This window comes from Chlamydomonas reinhardtii, chromosome 6 (genome assembly GCF_000002595.2).
Source record: "Chlamydomonas reinhardtii strain CC-503 cw92 mt+ chromosome 6, whole genome shotgun sequence".
Taxonomy (NCBI): domain Eukaryota; kingdom Viridiplantae; phylum Chlorophyta; class Chlorophyceae; order Chlamydomonadales; family Chlamydomonadaceae; genus Chlamydomonas; species Chlamydomonas reinhardtii.
In genome coordinates, this window is record NC_057009.1 from 7,093,335 (window position 1) to 7,107,770 (window position 14,436).

Consider the following 14,436-nt stretch of genomic DNA (forward strand, 5'->3'; position numbering starts at 1 on the left):
TCCGTCCCTCCACACACACACACACACACACACACACACACACACACACACACACACACAGACACACACACACACTCCCCACATCCGCCCGCCCTGTACCTCCATAGCCAGCTCCTGCAGCATGAGGCACCACTCCAGCGCCTGCGCGGGCGCCGCGAAGGCCGCCATGAAGTTGCCCTCCTGCTCCTGGCACTCGTAGCCGTTGCAGGCCAGCAGGCTGCGGCGCACGCAGTCGCAGTAGGCGGCCAGGATGTCGAAGGACAGGTCGCGCGACACGGCCACCATCTCTGGGTACCTGTGGTGAGGGGGTTGTGGGGTTACATTCATGATTATTTAACAAGTGAAGGCGTAGCCAGGGTTGTGGGGTGGGGGAGGATGGAGTGGTGGGGAGTGGGGTGCGGGTTGAGGTGGTGGTGGTGGTGGTGGTGGTGGTGGTGGTGGTGGTGGTGGTGGTGGTGGTGATGGTGATGGTGGTGTGGTGGTGCGAGAGGGGATGAGGCGACGGAGAGGCGGCAACGGCCCCAGGCAGTGCACGCAGACCGTCTTGGCGCATCGTTCGGTACGTTCGATGGACCATCATGGGGTTACGTGTGCAGTCCCCCTGACGCGACACATCCCTTGGTGCTAACAGACACGAACACATACGCCCACAAACACACAAACAAGGACACACTCACTTCTCCAGCCCGCAGAACACGATGCATATGGGCGGGAAGGGCGGCTGCAGCAGCCGCAGCCGCGGCCCCGGCCTCAGCGCGCCCAGGTGTGCGTAGGCGGCGGCGGGGGCGTCTAGGTAGCCCGGCGTCAGCTGCCGCCCGCTGCCGCCGCCCGGGCTGCCGGCGGGCGACAGCGGCCGGAACAGCCGCGCACGCTCCTCCAGCCCCGGCGCCAGCACCTGTGCAGTGTGTGTGTGTGTGTGTGACTGTGTGTGTGTGTGTGTGTGTGCGTGTGTGTGTATGTGTGTGTATAAGTGTGTGTGTGCGCGCGTGTGTGTGTGTGTGTGTGTGTGTGTGTTAAAGAGCACAAGGAAAACGTTACGCGTTAGCGTAGGACAGTGTATATGTGTGTGTTGAGAAGAAGGGGCTGACGCCGCGGGTTGACGCTGAGCATCCTGGCATGCACATGCACACGCGCAAGAAAAGGGAGAGGACAGACACTGCTTCGCACAATGTGCGCTGAACAATTGACAGAGAGGGAGTGATGTATGTGTCTTATAGCGAGCACAAGGAGGGCAACACGCGGGACTGTGTGTGTGTGTGTGTGTGTGTATCTTCAATCCTACAATTACGCACCTGCGTCACGTTCACATACTCCACGCTGTTCCCCGCCTCCAGCTCGAACACCCCCATCGCCATCACAGACAGACCCTGGGGCTGGCCCTGACCGCCGCCGCCACCGCCGCCGCCAGCGGGTGACACGCCGCCGCCGCCGCCGCCGCCGCGGCGCACAAATGCGTCCTGTGCGGCGGCGTTGGCGGCGGCGGTCTCGCGGGTGGCGGGCGTCGCCTGGCTGGGCGTGCCTGTGGGCACCTCGTGGAGGTGGCTGCGCGGGCGGGGGGTGGGAGGGTGGATGGGAGGGAGTGTGGGAGGGAGGGAGGGGCGTGGTGGGTGTACAGCGTCAGCGTACGGCAGGCGTGTGGGCATGTGCGCATGTGCAACGGTCAACGAGGCAGATCAGGCGCCTGAAAAAGGCAGAGCACATGTCGGTGTGGGCATCTAAAACCCAAAACGTCTTAAGATGTCATACAGAACTTCACATAGCATGCCACAACGTCTACGATGCAAGGGTGAATTTATCAAGTATGTCGCATAAAGTATGTCACATAAAGTATGCGCACTCCCAGTTGCCGGCATGCGCAAGTCCAACGTTGCTCGTCCTTAGCGCTAGCTCCACCACTCACCCCATGTGCGGGTCCGACGGCAGCCTCAGCCTCGTCGCAATCTGCAGCAGCTGCGCCGGCGCCACGTCCACAGAGTGGGCGCGCGTGTGGGGGTGGTTGGGCTGGAACAACGAGTGGTGGTGCAGTTGGTGCGGTTGGTGCGGTTGGTTCGGGTGCGGTTGATGGGGGTAGGCGTAGGGGCGAAGCGGCGGCAACGCCGACGGCAGCTGTGGGTGTGGCGGCGGCGCCGCGGCGGCGACAGCGCCGTGCGTGGCACCGGTCGTTTGGACGCCGGCCGTGCTGTTGGAGCCCTGCTGTAGCGCGGTCCCCTGCGGCGCCGATGGCGCTCCACCCAAGTACGAGCTCGATGCGCCGCCACCGCCGCCGCCGCCGCCGCCGCCGCCGCCGCCGCCGCCGCCACCTGGCATGGCCCCGGCCGCTGCAACAGCCCCCGGCGGCGCCGCTGCAAGCAGAGGCACGGCGGCCGCGCTGCCGGCGGCAGCCGCCAGGAGGAGTGAAGGCGGCTCGCCGCCACCGCCGCCGCCGCCGACGCTGCCGCGCGCGTCGAACCCCTCGCTGCACTGCCCGAAGCGCGGCGGGTTGACTGTACCGAGCGCACCAGCACGGCTGCCGTTGCCGCTGACGGCGCGGCGCAACACGTTGGCAACCGCCGACGTAACCGCCGCCGCAGCCGACGCCGCAAACGCGCCGCCGGACGTCCTTGCCGCCAGCGCAGCCGGGCTCGCGGCAGGCGCGTCGTTGCCGCCGCCGCCGCCGCCGCCACCGCCACCTCCGGTGCCGTCGGCGTTATCGCCGGAGGCAGAGGTAGCGGCGGCGGCGGCCGGGATGGCGCCAGGCCTCGGCGCGGAGAGTGACCGGCGTGCGGTTTCACGTGCCACCGGCGTCAGCGCCTCTGCCTCCGCCTCCGCCGCCGCCTCAAGACTGCCGCTGTCTTCCGCCACAGCCAACAGCTCCAGTCCGCCGTCGCCGCCACCACCACCATCACCGCCGCCGAGCCAGGCAGTGGCTTCCTCCACCGCCTCAAGCGGCGCTCCGCCGCCGCCGGCCGCGCTGTGCTCCATCACCGGACGCAGGACACGGTCGCCTTCCGCGCTTTCGCCGCTGCCCTCGGCGCCGCCAGCAATGCCGTAAGCGCTAGCAATGCCGCTGGTTGCGGAGCCCTTTTCCACATCGACCGCCGCGGGCGCCACAATCGCCGACCCCAGCAGTCGCAGGCGGCTGCGAGACACAGCGCGCACGTTGCGACGGGAGCCTGACGGCGGCGAGGCGCCGCCGCCACCGCCGCCGCCGCCGGCGCCACCGGTGCTGCCGCTGGCGGCGGCGGCGCCGCCAGCTGCACCGGCCCAGTACGGAGAGCGCGGTGACGTGTGCGGGGAGCCGCCTGCCCCTGGCTGCTGCTGCTGTAAGTGGTGTTGGAGAGCCGTGTGATGCAAGCGTAAGAGTTGGCGTAGGTGGAAGGGTCAGTGCGGTGGAATGGGCACAAACGTAGGTTCCCCAAAAGACACGGTAGGAGGACCAGTGCGTGCCGAAGCACGCGTGAGCAAAAGGCAGGCTAGGAGTAAGGACAGAAACGCACGCACGCCCTAAGGGATGGGTCCGAGTTCCCAACACCGCATTCGCACTATAATGCAGTAAGGCAAGGCTCTCACGACGCGTTTCGACCGTGCCAAGGGTCTCATCAGGTGAGTTCTGCAAAAGCGTGCAAGTGCAAGTTCCCATCCCCGAAGCCCGTTGGGTAGCAAGCCGTCTACCCAAACCCAAGCCCAACCCAGCCCCTGGTCCTTAGTCATGTGCGTATGAACGGTGACGCGTCAGAACTTACGCTGCGTAGGTCGGAGTTGATGTTGCTTGAGCTGGGGGCTCGGTGGACTTGGGCGTTGGCCTGAGGCACGTACGGGTGCGAGAGAAGGGCGGGCAGCGTGTCAGATTGGCAGCGGGGTGAGGCGAGAGTACCGGTGCGGTGTCAAGTCTGGTGACTGGCATGTAGCGCAGCGCGCGTAAAGCATAAATCAATATGGAGCTATCGATGCGTGTGCGCTCGCTTGTGTGCATAATTACCAGCGAAGTGAGTAGGTCGTAGGGGAATCAGGGCATCCGCAAGCGCGCCAGCTCGATACGAGTTCCCAGCAAATACTATGTTGCATGCATAGGCTTGAATTTGCAGGAGATCATGTTTGCGGTGGCCGTCGGGCAGGAGGGAGGAAGAATTGCTTTAGGCATCGCCGAAGCATCCTAAGCCAAAGTGCAGCGTGGAGCGAGGCAGAGTACTTCATCGAAGCTTTGAATGCAAGTTGTAGGGAAGCGGAAGCGGTGCAGGGTTAAGTACCGGTCAGGACGGGGGAAGGCGCAATTTGAGTACGGCGCATGCAGCGTGGAATTGCGGGGGGGTTTCGGGCTGTCGAGCATTTGAATCTCCGCGGTGGATTCCGCTGGATTGGCGAAGTGGGTCGGTTGGTTGCGGCGCTCACCTGTTCTTGGATGTAAGAGTTCCTTGGCTGCTGCTGCTGCTGCTGCTGCTGCTACGCTACCCCACCATAGCGCAGAAAATCCCGGTGCATTAAGCCAGTAAGGCGCAGTTACCATTACCCCAAGGTAGCTGGTGCTGCTGCCTTACGGCACAGCACCGCACCACTTTGGGAGCATACGGTATCGTTGTTAGTAAGGCGTAAAAAACGGAGGGAGACGTGTACAGCATATGCTTACGTGTGAACGTGTGACAACGTGGCTGGCAGGGGATGTGCCAACCGTGTTGTCGAGTAACGGAGGGTGTTTAGGTCTGTTGAGGGTCAGTGCGGAGTAAAGTCGGTAGGCGCGCAGTGGGAAGCCCTGGGTAGGCGGCATTCCCGCGGTGGGTGTGGCAATGAAGCAACACACCATGGTCACCGTGTGCCGGCGGTGGGCCATGGGTGCGTTCATCCCGTGTTCGTGTAAACGTGGACAGTTCGTATAGTTCGTGGAAAATATGGAGACAGGATGCGAGAGTATAATGGGATCAGGGCTGTGCCCATCACCGCCACCAACTCGCAGAGCCAATGCCTCAAGTGTGGTTCGTGAGCGCGAAAGTGGTTAGTGGGCGCATAGCGGGCTTCGGTACTGCGACCGTCACCACCGCATCCCACCACAGTCGAGCAACACGGAACCGTGCACCCCTGGGTAACCAAAGAAGTCACGCACCAACACCATTCCGATGTTGACCGAACCTCACAGCCAGGTTGCTTTCGTGACAAGACATGACAAGTGCGTAAGGCAAAAAACGGTAAACGTCAGTACCCAGGTGGCGTGCAAGTTTGCCCTCAGTATGCAAAACTCCTCCGGGCTTGGCAAGCCAAGCCCCATGCGACGACCCAGCCACAGACTGACATCAGTCGTGACCAAGCGCGAAGAGGGTATGTGCTGCTGTAAGTGGTGTTGGAGAGCCGTGTGATGCAAGCGTAAGAGTTGGCGTAGGTGGAAGGGTCAGTGCGGTGGAATGGGCACAAACGTAGGTTCCCCAAAAGACACGGTAGGAGGACCAGTGCGTGCCGAAGCACGCGTGAGCAAAAGGCAGGCTAGGAGTAAGGACAGAAACGCACGCACGCCCTAAGGGATGGGTCCGAGTTCCCAACACCGCATTCGCACTATAATGCAGTAAGGCAAGGCTCTCACGACGCGTTTCGACCGTGCCAAGGGTCTCATCAGGTGAGTTCTGCAAAAGCGTGCAAGTGCAAGTTCCCATCCCCGAAGCCCGTTGGGTAGCAAGCCGTCTACCCAAACCCAAGCCCAACCCAGCCCCTGGTCCTTAGTCATGTGCGTATGAACGGTGACGCGTCAGAACTTACGCTGCGTAGGTCGGAGTTGATGTTGCTTGAGCTGGGGGCTCGGTGGACTTGGGCGTTGGCCTGAGGCACGTACGGGTGCGAGAGAAGGGCGGGCAGCGTGTCAGATTGGCAGCGGGGTGAGGCGAGAGTACCGGTGCGGTGTCAAGTCTGGTGACTGGCATGTAGCGCAGCGCGCGTAAAGCATAAATCAATATGGAGCTATCGATGCGTGTGCGCTCGCTTGTGTGCATAATTACCAGCGAAGTGAGTAGGTCGTAGGGGAATCAGGGCATCCGCAAGCGCGCCAGCTCGATACGAGTTCCCAGCAAATACTATGTTGCATGCATAGGCTTGAATTTGCAGGAGATCATGTTTGCGGTGGCCGTCGGGCAGGAGGGAGGAAGAATTGCTTTAGGCATCGCCGAAGCATCCTAAGCCAAAGTGCAGCGTGGAGCGAGGCAGAGTACTTCATCGAAGCTTTGAATGCAAGTTGTAGGGAAGCGGAAGCGGTGCAGGGTTAAGTACCGGTCAGGACGGGGGAAGGCGCAATTTGAGTACGGCGCATGCAGCGTGGAATTGCGGGGGGGTTTCGGGCTGTCGAGCATTTGAATCTCCGCGGTGGATTCCGCTGGATTGGCGAAGTGGGTCGGTTGGTTGCGGCGCTCACCTGTTCTTGGATGTAAGAGTTCCTTGGCTGCTGCTGCTGCTGCTGCTGCTGCTGGTGCTGTTGTGCTGCAGCTGCCGCCGCCTGCGACCCGGCAATGGGCGAGCCGCTGCCGCCGCCGACGCCGCTGCTGGTCTGCGGCCGGAGCAGGCTGACCGCCGCCTGCTGCAGACCCCGCAGCGCCGCCGAGGCCCGCTGGGTAGAGCTGCTCAGCTGTGGGCCGAGAAAGTAAGTAGGCGCACCAGTGAGAAACTCCGTATGGGGACCAAATAAAAGAACGCATCAGTGTACAGAGTGCGAGCATCACTCGCTGCAGCAAGCGCACGGGCGCTGCAGGTAGCACGCCCCCGCATATGCCTTGAGCTGCCATGCGCGACGGCCCCCCCTCCCCCCGCTTCCGCCCGCTAGCCCTGCTCCTGCCACAGACCGGGACCGCAGACCACTCACCTCCAGACTGGTGCCATGCCGCGCAAGGGGCGGCCTCTCAGCACCGCCGCCGCCGCCTGCCCCAGCCGCAGCCGCCGCGCCGCCGCCGCCGCCACCGCCGCCGCCGCCGGGCCCTCCGGCGGCGCCAACCGACATCGCCCTCGCCGCCAACCGCAGCGGCGCCAGATTAGGCCGCCCCCAGCCCATCAGCAGCCGCCGGCTTGCCGCCACCTGCCCTCCGCCGCCGCCGCCGCCGCCGCCGCCACTGCCACCCACGCCACTGCCTAGCGTACGGACGGACCTGCCGCCGCCACCGCCGCCGCCGCCGCCGCTGGCGTGCGCCGCGCTGCTGCTGCTGCGTGTAACGCCGCCGCCGCCGCCGCCACCGCCGCCGCCGCCGGCAGCAGGGCTGTCGGGCGCGACGGCGAACCCCAGGTCTGTGTGTGCCGTGGAGCGCGGCGTCAGTGCGGGCGTGCCTTCCATTCCCGCAGGCGTGGTGCTGCGGGTTTGCAGCCTCCGGCCCGCCGCCGCTGGCGCCGTCATCGACGGCCCGGAAACGCCCGGCCGCAGCGGCGACGGCACCGCCGCCGCCGTGGGCGTCTCCGCCGCCGCCCCCGACGACGGCTCTGGTGCTGTCACGTAGTCAAGCGGCATACGACTGTGGCTGTGGCTGCGGCGCCGGCGGCTGGGCGCGTCAACCGACAGCAACCGCCGACTGAAGGCCGTGAATGCGGCCATGGACAGGTTGCGGTTGACGGTTGCGCCGCCGCCGCCGCCACCGCCGCCGGCGGCGCCGCCGCCGCCGACGGAGTGCGCGCTGGGGCCGGCGGCGGCAGCTGCTGTCATGGAGGGGCCGCTGCGGGAGAGGGCGTGGAGGTACTTGCTGCTGCGCCCGCCGGCACGCCTGCGTAGAAGGGGGTTTGGAGTGAGGGAGTTTGCTCCATGCTCACTTTGAGATTGAGGGCCGTGTGACCCGTGGGCCGTGGTCTACGCAATACTTCCGCGCCGCACAGCCACAATCAGCCAACAGGGCCTTTGCAGGGCGGACTGCATGAACACTCTCAACTCCTCGGACTCTCATCCACCTCCCCTTGGGGGTTGTGATCTGGGTTGTTAATGTTTTGGTTGATGGCGGAAACCCCCTCCCTCCCTGCCTTCCCCTCACCTGCTCTCCTTGGCCAACACCTGCAGCACCCGCGCACCCAGGCCGCTGAGGCTGTTGTGAATGGCGTCAAAGGTCTGCGAGTCCAGCAGCACCTGAAGGGGGGTGGTGCAAGGATGTTTGGAAAAGGGGTGTGTGTAACATTCATGATTAGTTAAGAAGTGAAGGCGTAGCCAGGTGCAGTAGAATAGTAGGGGGAGCAGCGAGCAGAAGCGGGGGAGGGAGGCGGGGTTGCAGGTGTGAGCGGGCAGGAACACGAATAGGGACGGCGCTGTCGACGTACCCATGTGAGTTTGGATTGAGGGCAGCGCAGAGAGGGGGGGGGGGCAAGGCGCATGCCGCAAGTGGTGCGTGCGTGCGTGCGACGCACTCCCCGTATGCACGCACAGCTGCCAACAGTGCCAACCACCAACCGCCAACCGCCAATGACAGCGCCAACCACCAACCGCTCAACCGCCGAGCCCCACCTGGCCGCCGTACGGCATGTCTGACAGCGCCGCCACGCGCCGCCGCACCTGCGCCGGGGGTGTGTGAGCAGCCGAAGCATGAGTAACAACACACGCACACCTGGGCGATCAAACATCAACCCAGGCACAAATCTTGTCACAACACAACACAACCAAACAGCACAGACACGCACAGACACACGCACACACACACACACACACACACACACACACACACACACACACATCACACGCACACACACACATCCCCCCCCACACACATTTCCCCCCCACACACACACACACACACACCCCGCCCGCACCTCGCCGTTGTACTCCATGCGGTGTGTGACTGCGTGTGCGCGCACCACGCCGCCCGCCGCGTCCGTCACCCCCGTGGCCACACCCATGCGCACACGCAGCCCCCGGAACAACACCCCCAGTCGGCAGTAGCGAGACCAGTCAGCCCAGTCCGCAACGTCCAAACCGGCGGCGGCGGCGGCGCCACCGCCCAGGCCGCTGGCGGCGCCGCCAAAGGCGGCGGCGGCGGCGGCTGCGCCGGCGGCGGTGCCGAGGCCGCCGGCTTGCGGACTGTTGGGTTGGGGTTCGGGTGTCAGTGTGTCACGGTTGGTTGCGCGATCAGGACTGGAGACAGGTGGGTGTTGCGGGCAGGCAGGTAGGCAAGTACGGTAAATGGGAGAGTCGGACACACACACACACACACACACACACACACACACACACACACACACACACACACACACACGCACACAAAACCAACCTGTCCAGTCCGAACATCATGGTCTGGTACGGCAGCCCCGCCGCACCGCCGCCACTGGCAGCGGCGGCGGCAGCATGCACACCCGACACATTACTCAGGTGCGAGTGCTGCGGAGCCACCAACTGACAGCTGCTGTCACCGCCGCCGCCGCCGCCGCCGCCGCCGCCAATTCCGGCCCCCAGAGACAGCATAGCCGCCCCCGACGGCGCGCACAGCACGCCGCGCAGCCGGTCCAGCGACGCATCCCGCCCGCCGGCGCCGGCGCTGCCGGGGGGCGCGCGAAAAGCTTCCAGCCCGTGGCCGCCGCTGGTGGCACCGCTGGCGGCGCCGCCACCACGGCCTCCCGCAGCCGCCAGCGCCGAAACATACGCCTCCGCCTCGGCCTCAGCCGCCGCCGCCGCCGGGCCGTCATGTGCGCCGCCGCCGCCGCCGCCGTCAGCTCCGCCGCGCTCGTCCACGTCCGTGGAATCCAGCAGCAGGTCGGGCCTCCGTACCGGGCGGTTGACGCTGTCGTCGTCGCCGCTGATCATGCCGTTGCCGGTGGGCTCGCCAGTGACAGCCACGATCTCAGGAGCGGAGGCAGCCGCGGCAGCATCGCCGCCGCCGCCGCCACCGATGCCGGCGGCGCCGATGCCGACGCCGTGGGCTGACGGTGTAGCGAGAGGGCGGCTGACATCATCCGTGCGAGCTGTGCCTTCCAGGGCTGACACCCCAAGCACGAAGATAGAACCGGGGTCCGTGACTGCGCTGTCCGGGGCCCCGCCGCCGCCGCCGCCGCCGCGCCGCACGCCGCGCCTGCCAGCGGCTCCCGTTGCTCCGGTTGTTGCGGCGCCCGAGCTCCCCGCGAGCCCCAGGTTCATTGATATGCTGAGGCCCTGTGCGAAGGCGGCGCCACTGCCGCTGACGGTTTTGGATCGGCTGGGGCCTCGGGTTCCGGCGGCGGCGCCGCCGCCACTGGCTAAGCGAGGAAGGCTGGCCGAGTGCACGGAAGTGCTGCCGCCGCTGCTGCGACCGTTAGCACGTACCACCGCAGCCGCCGCCGTCGCCGCCGCCGCCGCTGCAGGCGGGTGCCGCCGTTGCTGCGTCAGTATGTGCTGTGGCAAGCCGCCGCTGGCGCCACCGCCGCCGCAGCCGCCGCGCAGTGCCGCCGCCGCCACCGAGGCTGGGTGCCCCACGGGGTAGTCGACAGTGTCCAGCAGAGGCACCAGCGCGCCGGACTCCTCCTGCATTGGCCCTTGTGGCTGCGGCCGTTGCGGCTGCTGTTGTTGCTGCTGCAGTGTCCGCGTTGGCAGCCGCTCGCTATAAGAAGCATGGCCGGCACCAGAGCCGCCGGCGCCGGCGCCAGCCGCGGCGGCGGCGGCGGCGGCTCCGGTGTGTGCCTGCGGGTACGTCCCCGTCCCTGCCCCCTCCCCTACAAGGGACAGCAGGGGCGCTGTCACGTTGCCGCTAGCTGCCCCGGCCGGCCCAGGCGCACCCCACCTCGGCGGCAATGGTGGCAGGGGCGACGCCAGCGATTGGGCCAGTTGCGAGCTGGCCCCAGCCCCCAGAGGCTGTAGCTGCTGCTGTAGCTGTAGCTGCTGTTGGAGGTGGTGGGGCAGGTTCACATGCGGCATGCTGGCTCCATAGCCCCCCAGGAATGACGACGCGGTCGCATGGAGGGCTGCCGAAACAGCGCCGCCGCCACCTGCGCCGCCGCCTTGGGGCACAGGCCCAGCACCCGAGCCCGCTGCCACTCCCTGGAACGTCCTTTGCCACTGAGAGCCGCCGCCGCCGCCGCCGCCGGCGGCACCAAAGCCAAAGCCGCTCGCGAAGCCAGCGCCGCCAAAGCCTCCGCCGAGAAAGGCGCCGCTATGGGTGACGTTGCCACGCGCCGCAGTGTTCGGCGGCGGCTGTACGGCACCCGTATTCGTAACAAACGGCGAGTACAACGACCCGCCGTACAGGGCACCTGCTGAGGTGGCGGCGGCGCCGCCGCCGCCGCCGCCGATAACGCGGGACGAGCTGTTGGCAGGCCAGCCGCCGCCGCCGCCGCCGCCGCCATCGCCGCCGCCGGCCGCCGCCACCATGGCCATCAGCTTGGCGTGCAGTGTGTCCACTGTCTCCACGCACGCCTTGTGGTGCCGGAACAGTTCCACATCCCAGTCGGCGTCTGGCGGACACATGCGGACAGGTGCAGGCAGGCAGGCAGGCAGCGACAGAGCGGCAGGAGCGGCAGGCGAAGGGGTAGGTGTCGGTGACGTGGGGCCTCAGGCAGGCACGCACAGAGGCGGGTGCGCTACAACATACGGTACACATATACACACACGCACACGCTCACACACACACAACCGCATCCATCCGTCCTCTCCTTTGTACCTCCCAATTCCCTGCCGCAAGCCCACCAGCCCCTGCAACCGCCAACCGCCAACCGCCGCACTCACTGAGCAGCGCCAGCTGGGCTGTGAGGCACCAGCCCACGGCGTCGCCGGGCTCGTGAAAGGCCACCAGGAAGGCGTCGCCCTGGGGGGTAGGGCAGTGGCGGCAGGGTGGCGGGGGTGGCGGGGGGGTTACATTCATGATCATTGAAGAAGTGAAGGCGTAGGGGGAGGGGGTGGCGGGGGGTTATTCGCCCGAGCCCAAAAAGAAGTAGTCCCAGTCGTCAAAGGAATCGCCGCCGGACTCAGAATGTAGTGCGGGGTCTAGATGCAAAGACAGGATGCATGGGGCTGGGGCGGTCGGAAGGGGAAGGGGTAACCATCCATGGGGTACGAGGCGGTTAATTCACAAGTACGGTATGTTGTGCTGACGTGGGCGCAGGCGTGTGGCAGGTGGTGTCCCTAAACCCACCCTGCGCGCTAGGCGGCGTGATGGGAACGCGACACAGGCAGTGTAGCCTGCCCGGCCCCCCTCCACCTGCGGCTGCATCTCAGCCTCTCCTGCCTTGTTGCTGCAACTGGCGGTAATGGCCCTCTCCTCCCTCCCTCTCTCCTCCCTGCCCCCCTCCCTTCCTGCCCCCCTCCTCCCTCCTCCCTCCTTCCTCCTTCCTCCTCCCCAGTCCCCGCCCCCCTATCCCCCCCCCATTCCCCCCTATCTCCCCCCTATCTCCCCACAGTCCTCCCCCAGTCCTCCCCCAGTCCCCCCTCCCCCCAGTCCTCTCCTCCCCCCAGTCCTCTCCTCCCCCCAGTCCTCTCCTCCCCCCAGTCCTCTCCTCCCCCCAGTCCTCTCCTCCCCCCCAGTCCTCCGCCTCCCCCCTGTCCTCCGCCTCCCCTCACCTCGGTCTGCACCTCGTAGCCGCACCACTTGGCCACCTGGCTGCGCATCACTTGGTCGTGCAGGTCAATGGCGGCGGCCATCAGGTCCTGAGGGGCAGAGGGGAGGGAGAGGAGAGAGGGGGAGCGATTATAGTTGTGATTATTACGGTGATCAAGCGTGGTTATATCACAAGCGGAGGAAATGGTATGTGTGTGTTAGCAAAGCAATTTGGAGAGGTTGCCGACACTGTGCGTGCAGGAGTGGCAAGCACGTTACGGCGCGCGCGCGAGGGGAATGAGCCTGAGTGAGTGAAGCCAAATGGCAGTTGGGGGTCTGCGGAGTAGGATAGGGTCGGTGACGGGGACGCGCGGGAGAGCGCAGCCGTGCTTGTGTGGAGGGCCTGCTGCAAAGAGCGTGCGGCGTGTGTGCATGACCACTGCTGTGTGTGTGGCTACGCACCGTGTCCCATTCCCACAGCTCCTGTGCAGGGCGCAGGGCAGAAGACACACACGCGGGACAGGCGACGCGGCGTTGTTAGTGTTGTGGGCAGTGTACCCGCGGCAGGCAACATATGGCGCCGCAAGAGCTCCTATCGTCCCCAGGGCCCCAATGCACACCCCTTGCGGTGCCTACCTCCTGGAACACATCCTGGCATGTCCCAGCCCCCATGTGCACACCCACACGACCCCGCCGCCCTTTCACCCCCCCCCTTGTGATTTGAACACTCCGTTCGCCACATGGACGGCCACCCCCCCCCTTGTGGTTGTATCACTCCGTTCTCCACATGTACGGCTACCCCTCCCCCAAACCATCTTCCGACCATCTTGCTGCCTCCCAGCCCCCCTCACCGTGCTTCCCTCCACGTCTGTGAGCACCAGCGTCACATCGCGCCGCCGTGTGCCCGCCTTGGGCTTGGAACCTGTGTGGCGCGTGTGGGGTGGGGTGGGTTACATTCATGATTAGTTAAGGAAGTGGTGGGGTGGAGTGAAGCAGTAGCGGGCCGGCAGGGGCTCCGGAGGGAAGGGGTGAGGTAGAGGCGGAGGCAGCGGGGATGTGGGCTGTGCTGGAGCGGTGGTGGGCCGGCAGAGAACAGGACGAAATGATGGAGGGGCAAGGCAGAGGGAGAGGGAGACCAATGCGCCAAGCCCTGAGTCGGAGCAGCCCATGACGCACTGGTGCCTGTCTCTTTGAGGCGTGCGCACAAGGCGTCTTCATCGTGTGTCGCCAAAGACACACACGCACATACACACACGCGTACTGTTTTCCTTGTGCTCTTTAACACACACAGACACAGACAGACACACACACACACAGACACGCACACAGACACACATACAGACACACACACGTATACACACGCGGCACCTCCTCACCCGGCGGCAGCCTCTTGGCAGCTCGCGCCCGGTAGTCCCCAAGTGAGGGCGCCATCAGCAGCCCCAGAGCCAGCAGCGCAACCGCCGCCGCCAGCCCGCCCACCACCGCCAGCAGGATGCCCCACCACGGCACGCCGCCGCCACCCCCGCCGCCACCGCCCGGGCTCGGGCCGACGTTGGCAACGCACGCCATGCCCGTCACCGGCCCGCCAGCGCCACTGCTGCTGCCGCTGCTACTGCCGCTGCTGCTGCCGTTGCTACTGCTGCTGCCGCCGCTACCGCCAACGCTGCTGCTGCTACTGCCATTGGCGAGGGTGTAGTTAGGGCTGTAGCCGGCGGCGCACACGCAGCCGTCGTACTGCCAATAGCGGGGCGGCACGGCGGCGGGGGTGCCGGGGGAGTAGGCGGATGAGGCGGGGGTGCGCAGCAGTGCGGGGGGGCACAGCGGGCCGCCCGCGGCGGCGTCGCCGGACAACGTGCTGCAAGCAACAACAGCGGCGGGCCAGCAAGAGGGGTGCAGGAGCGGATGTGCAGGAGGGTGAAGACAAACATGACACAAACACACAGGCAAGAGGCCATACGTACGGGCCGGAGCGGGCTTGGCCCCTGCCGTTACGGTACCCCGCTTCCCGCCGCCCTGCCCCCCGTGCTCCTGG

The 14,436-nt window shown here is 66.0% G+C and overlaps 1 protein-coding gene across 2 annotated transcripts in view; it reads right to left on the bottom strand.

Moving 5' to 3' along the window:
* The window catches only part of CHLRE_06g297082v5 (uncharacterized protein), a 27,406-nt gene that overhangs the window by 8,845 nt on the left and 4,125 nt on the right, over positions 1-14,436 (bottom strand). Inside the window, exons 7-23 of one of the 2 annotated variants that reach the window (XM_043063525.1) lie at positions 13,781-14,259; positions 13,256-13,326; positions 12,867-12,887; positions 12,428-12,514; positions 11,597-11,675; positions 9,177-11,325; positions 8,719-8,986; positions 8,417-8,464; positions 7,953-8,044; positions 6,809-7,691; positions 6,365-6,574; positions 5,719-5,778; positions 3,723-3,782; positions 1,901-3,300; positions 1,293-1,542; positions 678-895; positions 100-295 (exon numbers count right to left, since the gene is read on the bottom strand). In XM_043063525.1, the coding sequence (XP_042924232.1) occupies positions 100-295; positions 678-895; positions 1,293-1,542; positions 1,901-3,300; positions 3,723-3,782; positions 5,719-5,778; positions 6,365-6,574; positions 6,809-7,691; positions 7,953-8,044; positions 8,417-8,464; positions 8,719-8,986; positions 9,177-11,325; positions 11,597-11,675; positions 12,428-12,514; positions 12,867-12,887; positions 13,256-13,326; positions 13,781-14,259 (6,571 nt within the window). Of the gene's footprint in view, positions 1-99; positions 296-677; positions 896-1,292; positions 1,543-1,900; positions 3,301-3,722; positions 3,783-4,368; positions 4,420-5,074; positions 5,342-5,718; positions 5,779-6,364; positions 6,575-6,808; positions 7,692-7,952; positions 8,045-8,416; positions 8,465-8,718; positions 8,987-9,176; positions 11,326-11,596; positions 11,676-12,427; positions 12,515-12,866; positions 12,888-13,255; positions 13,327-13,780; positions 14,260-14,436 lie in introns of those variants that run through there. The other variant, XM_043063526.1, reaches the window with a different exon arrangement.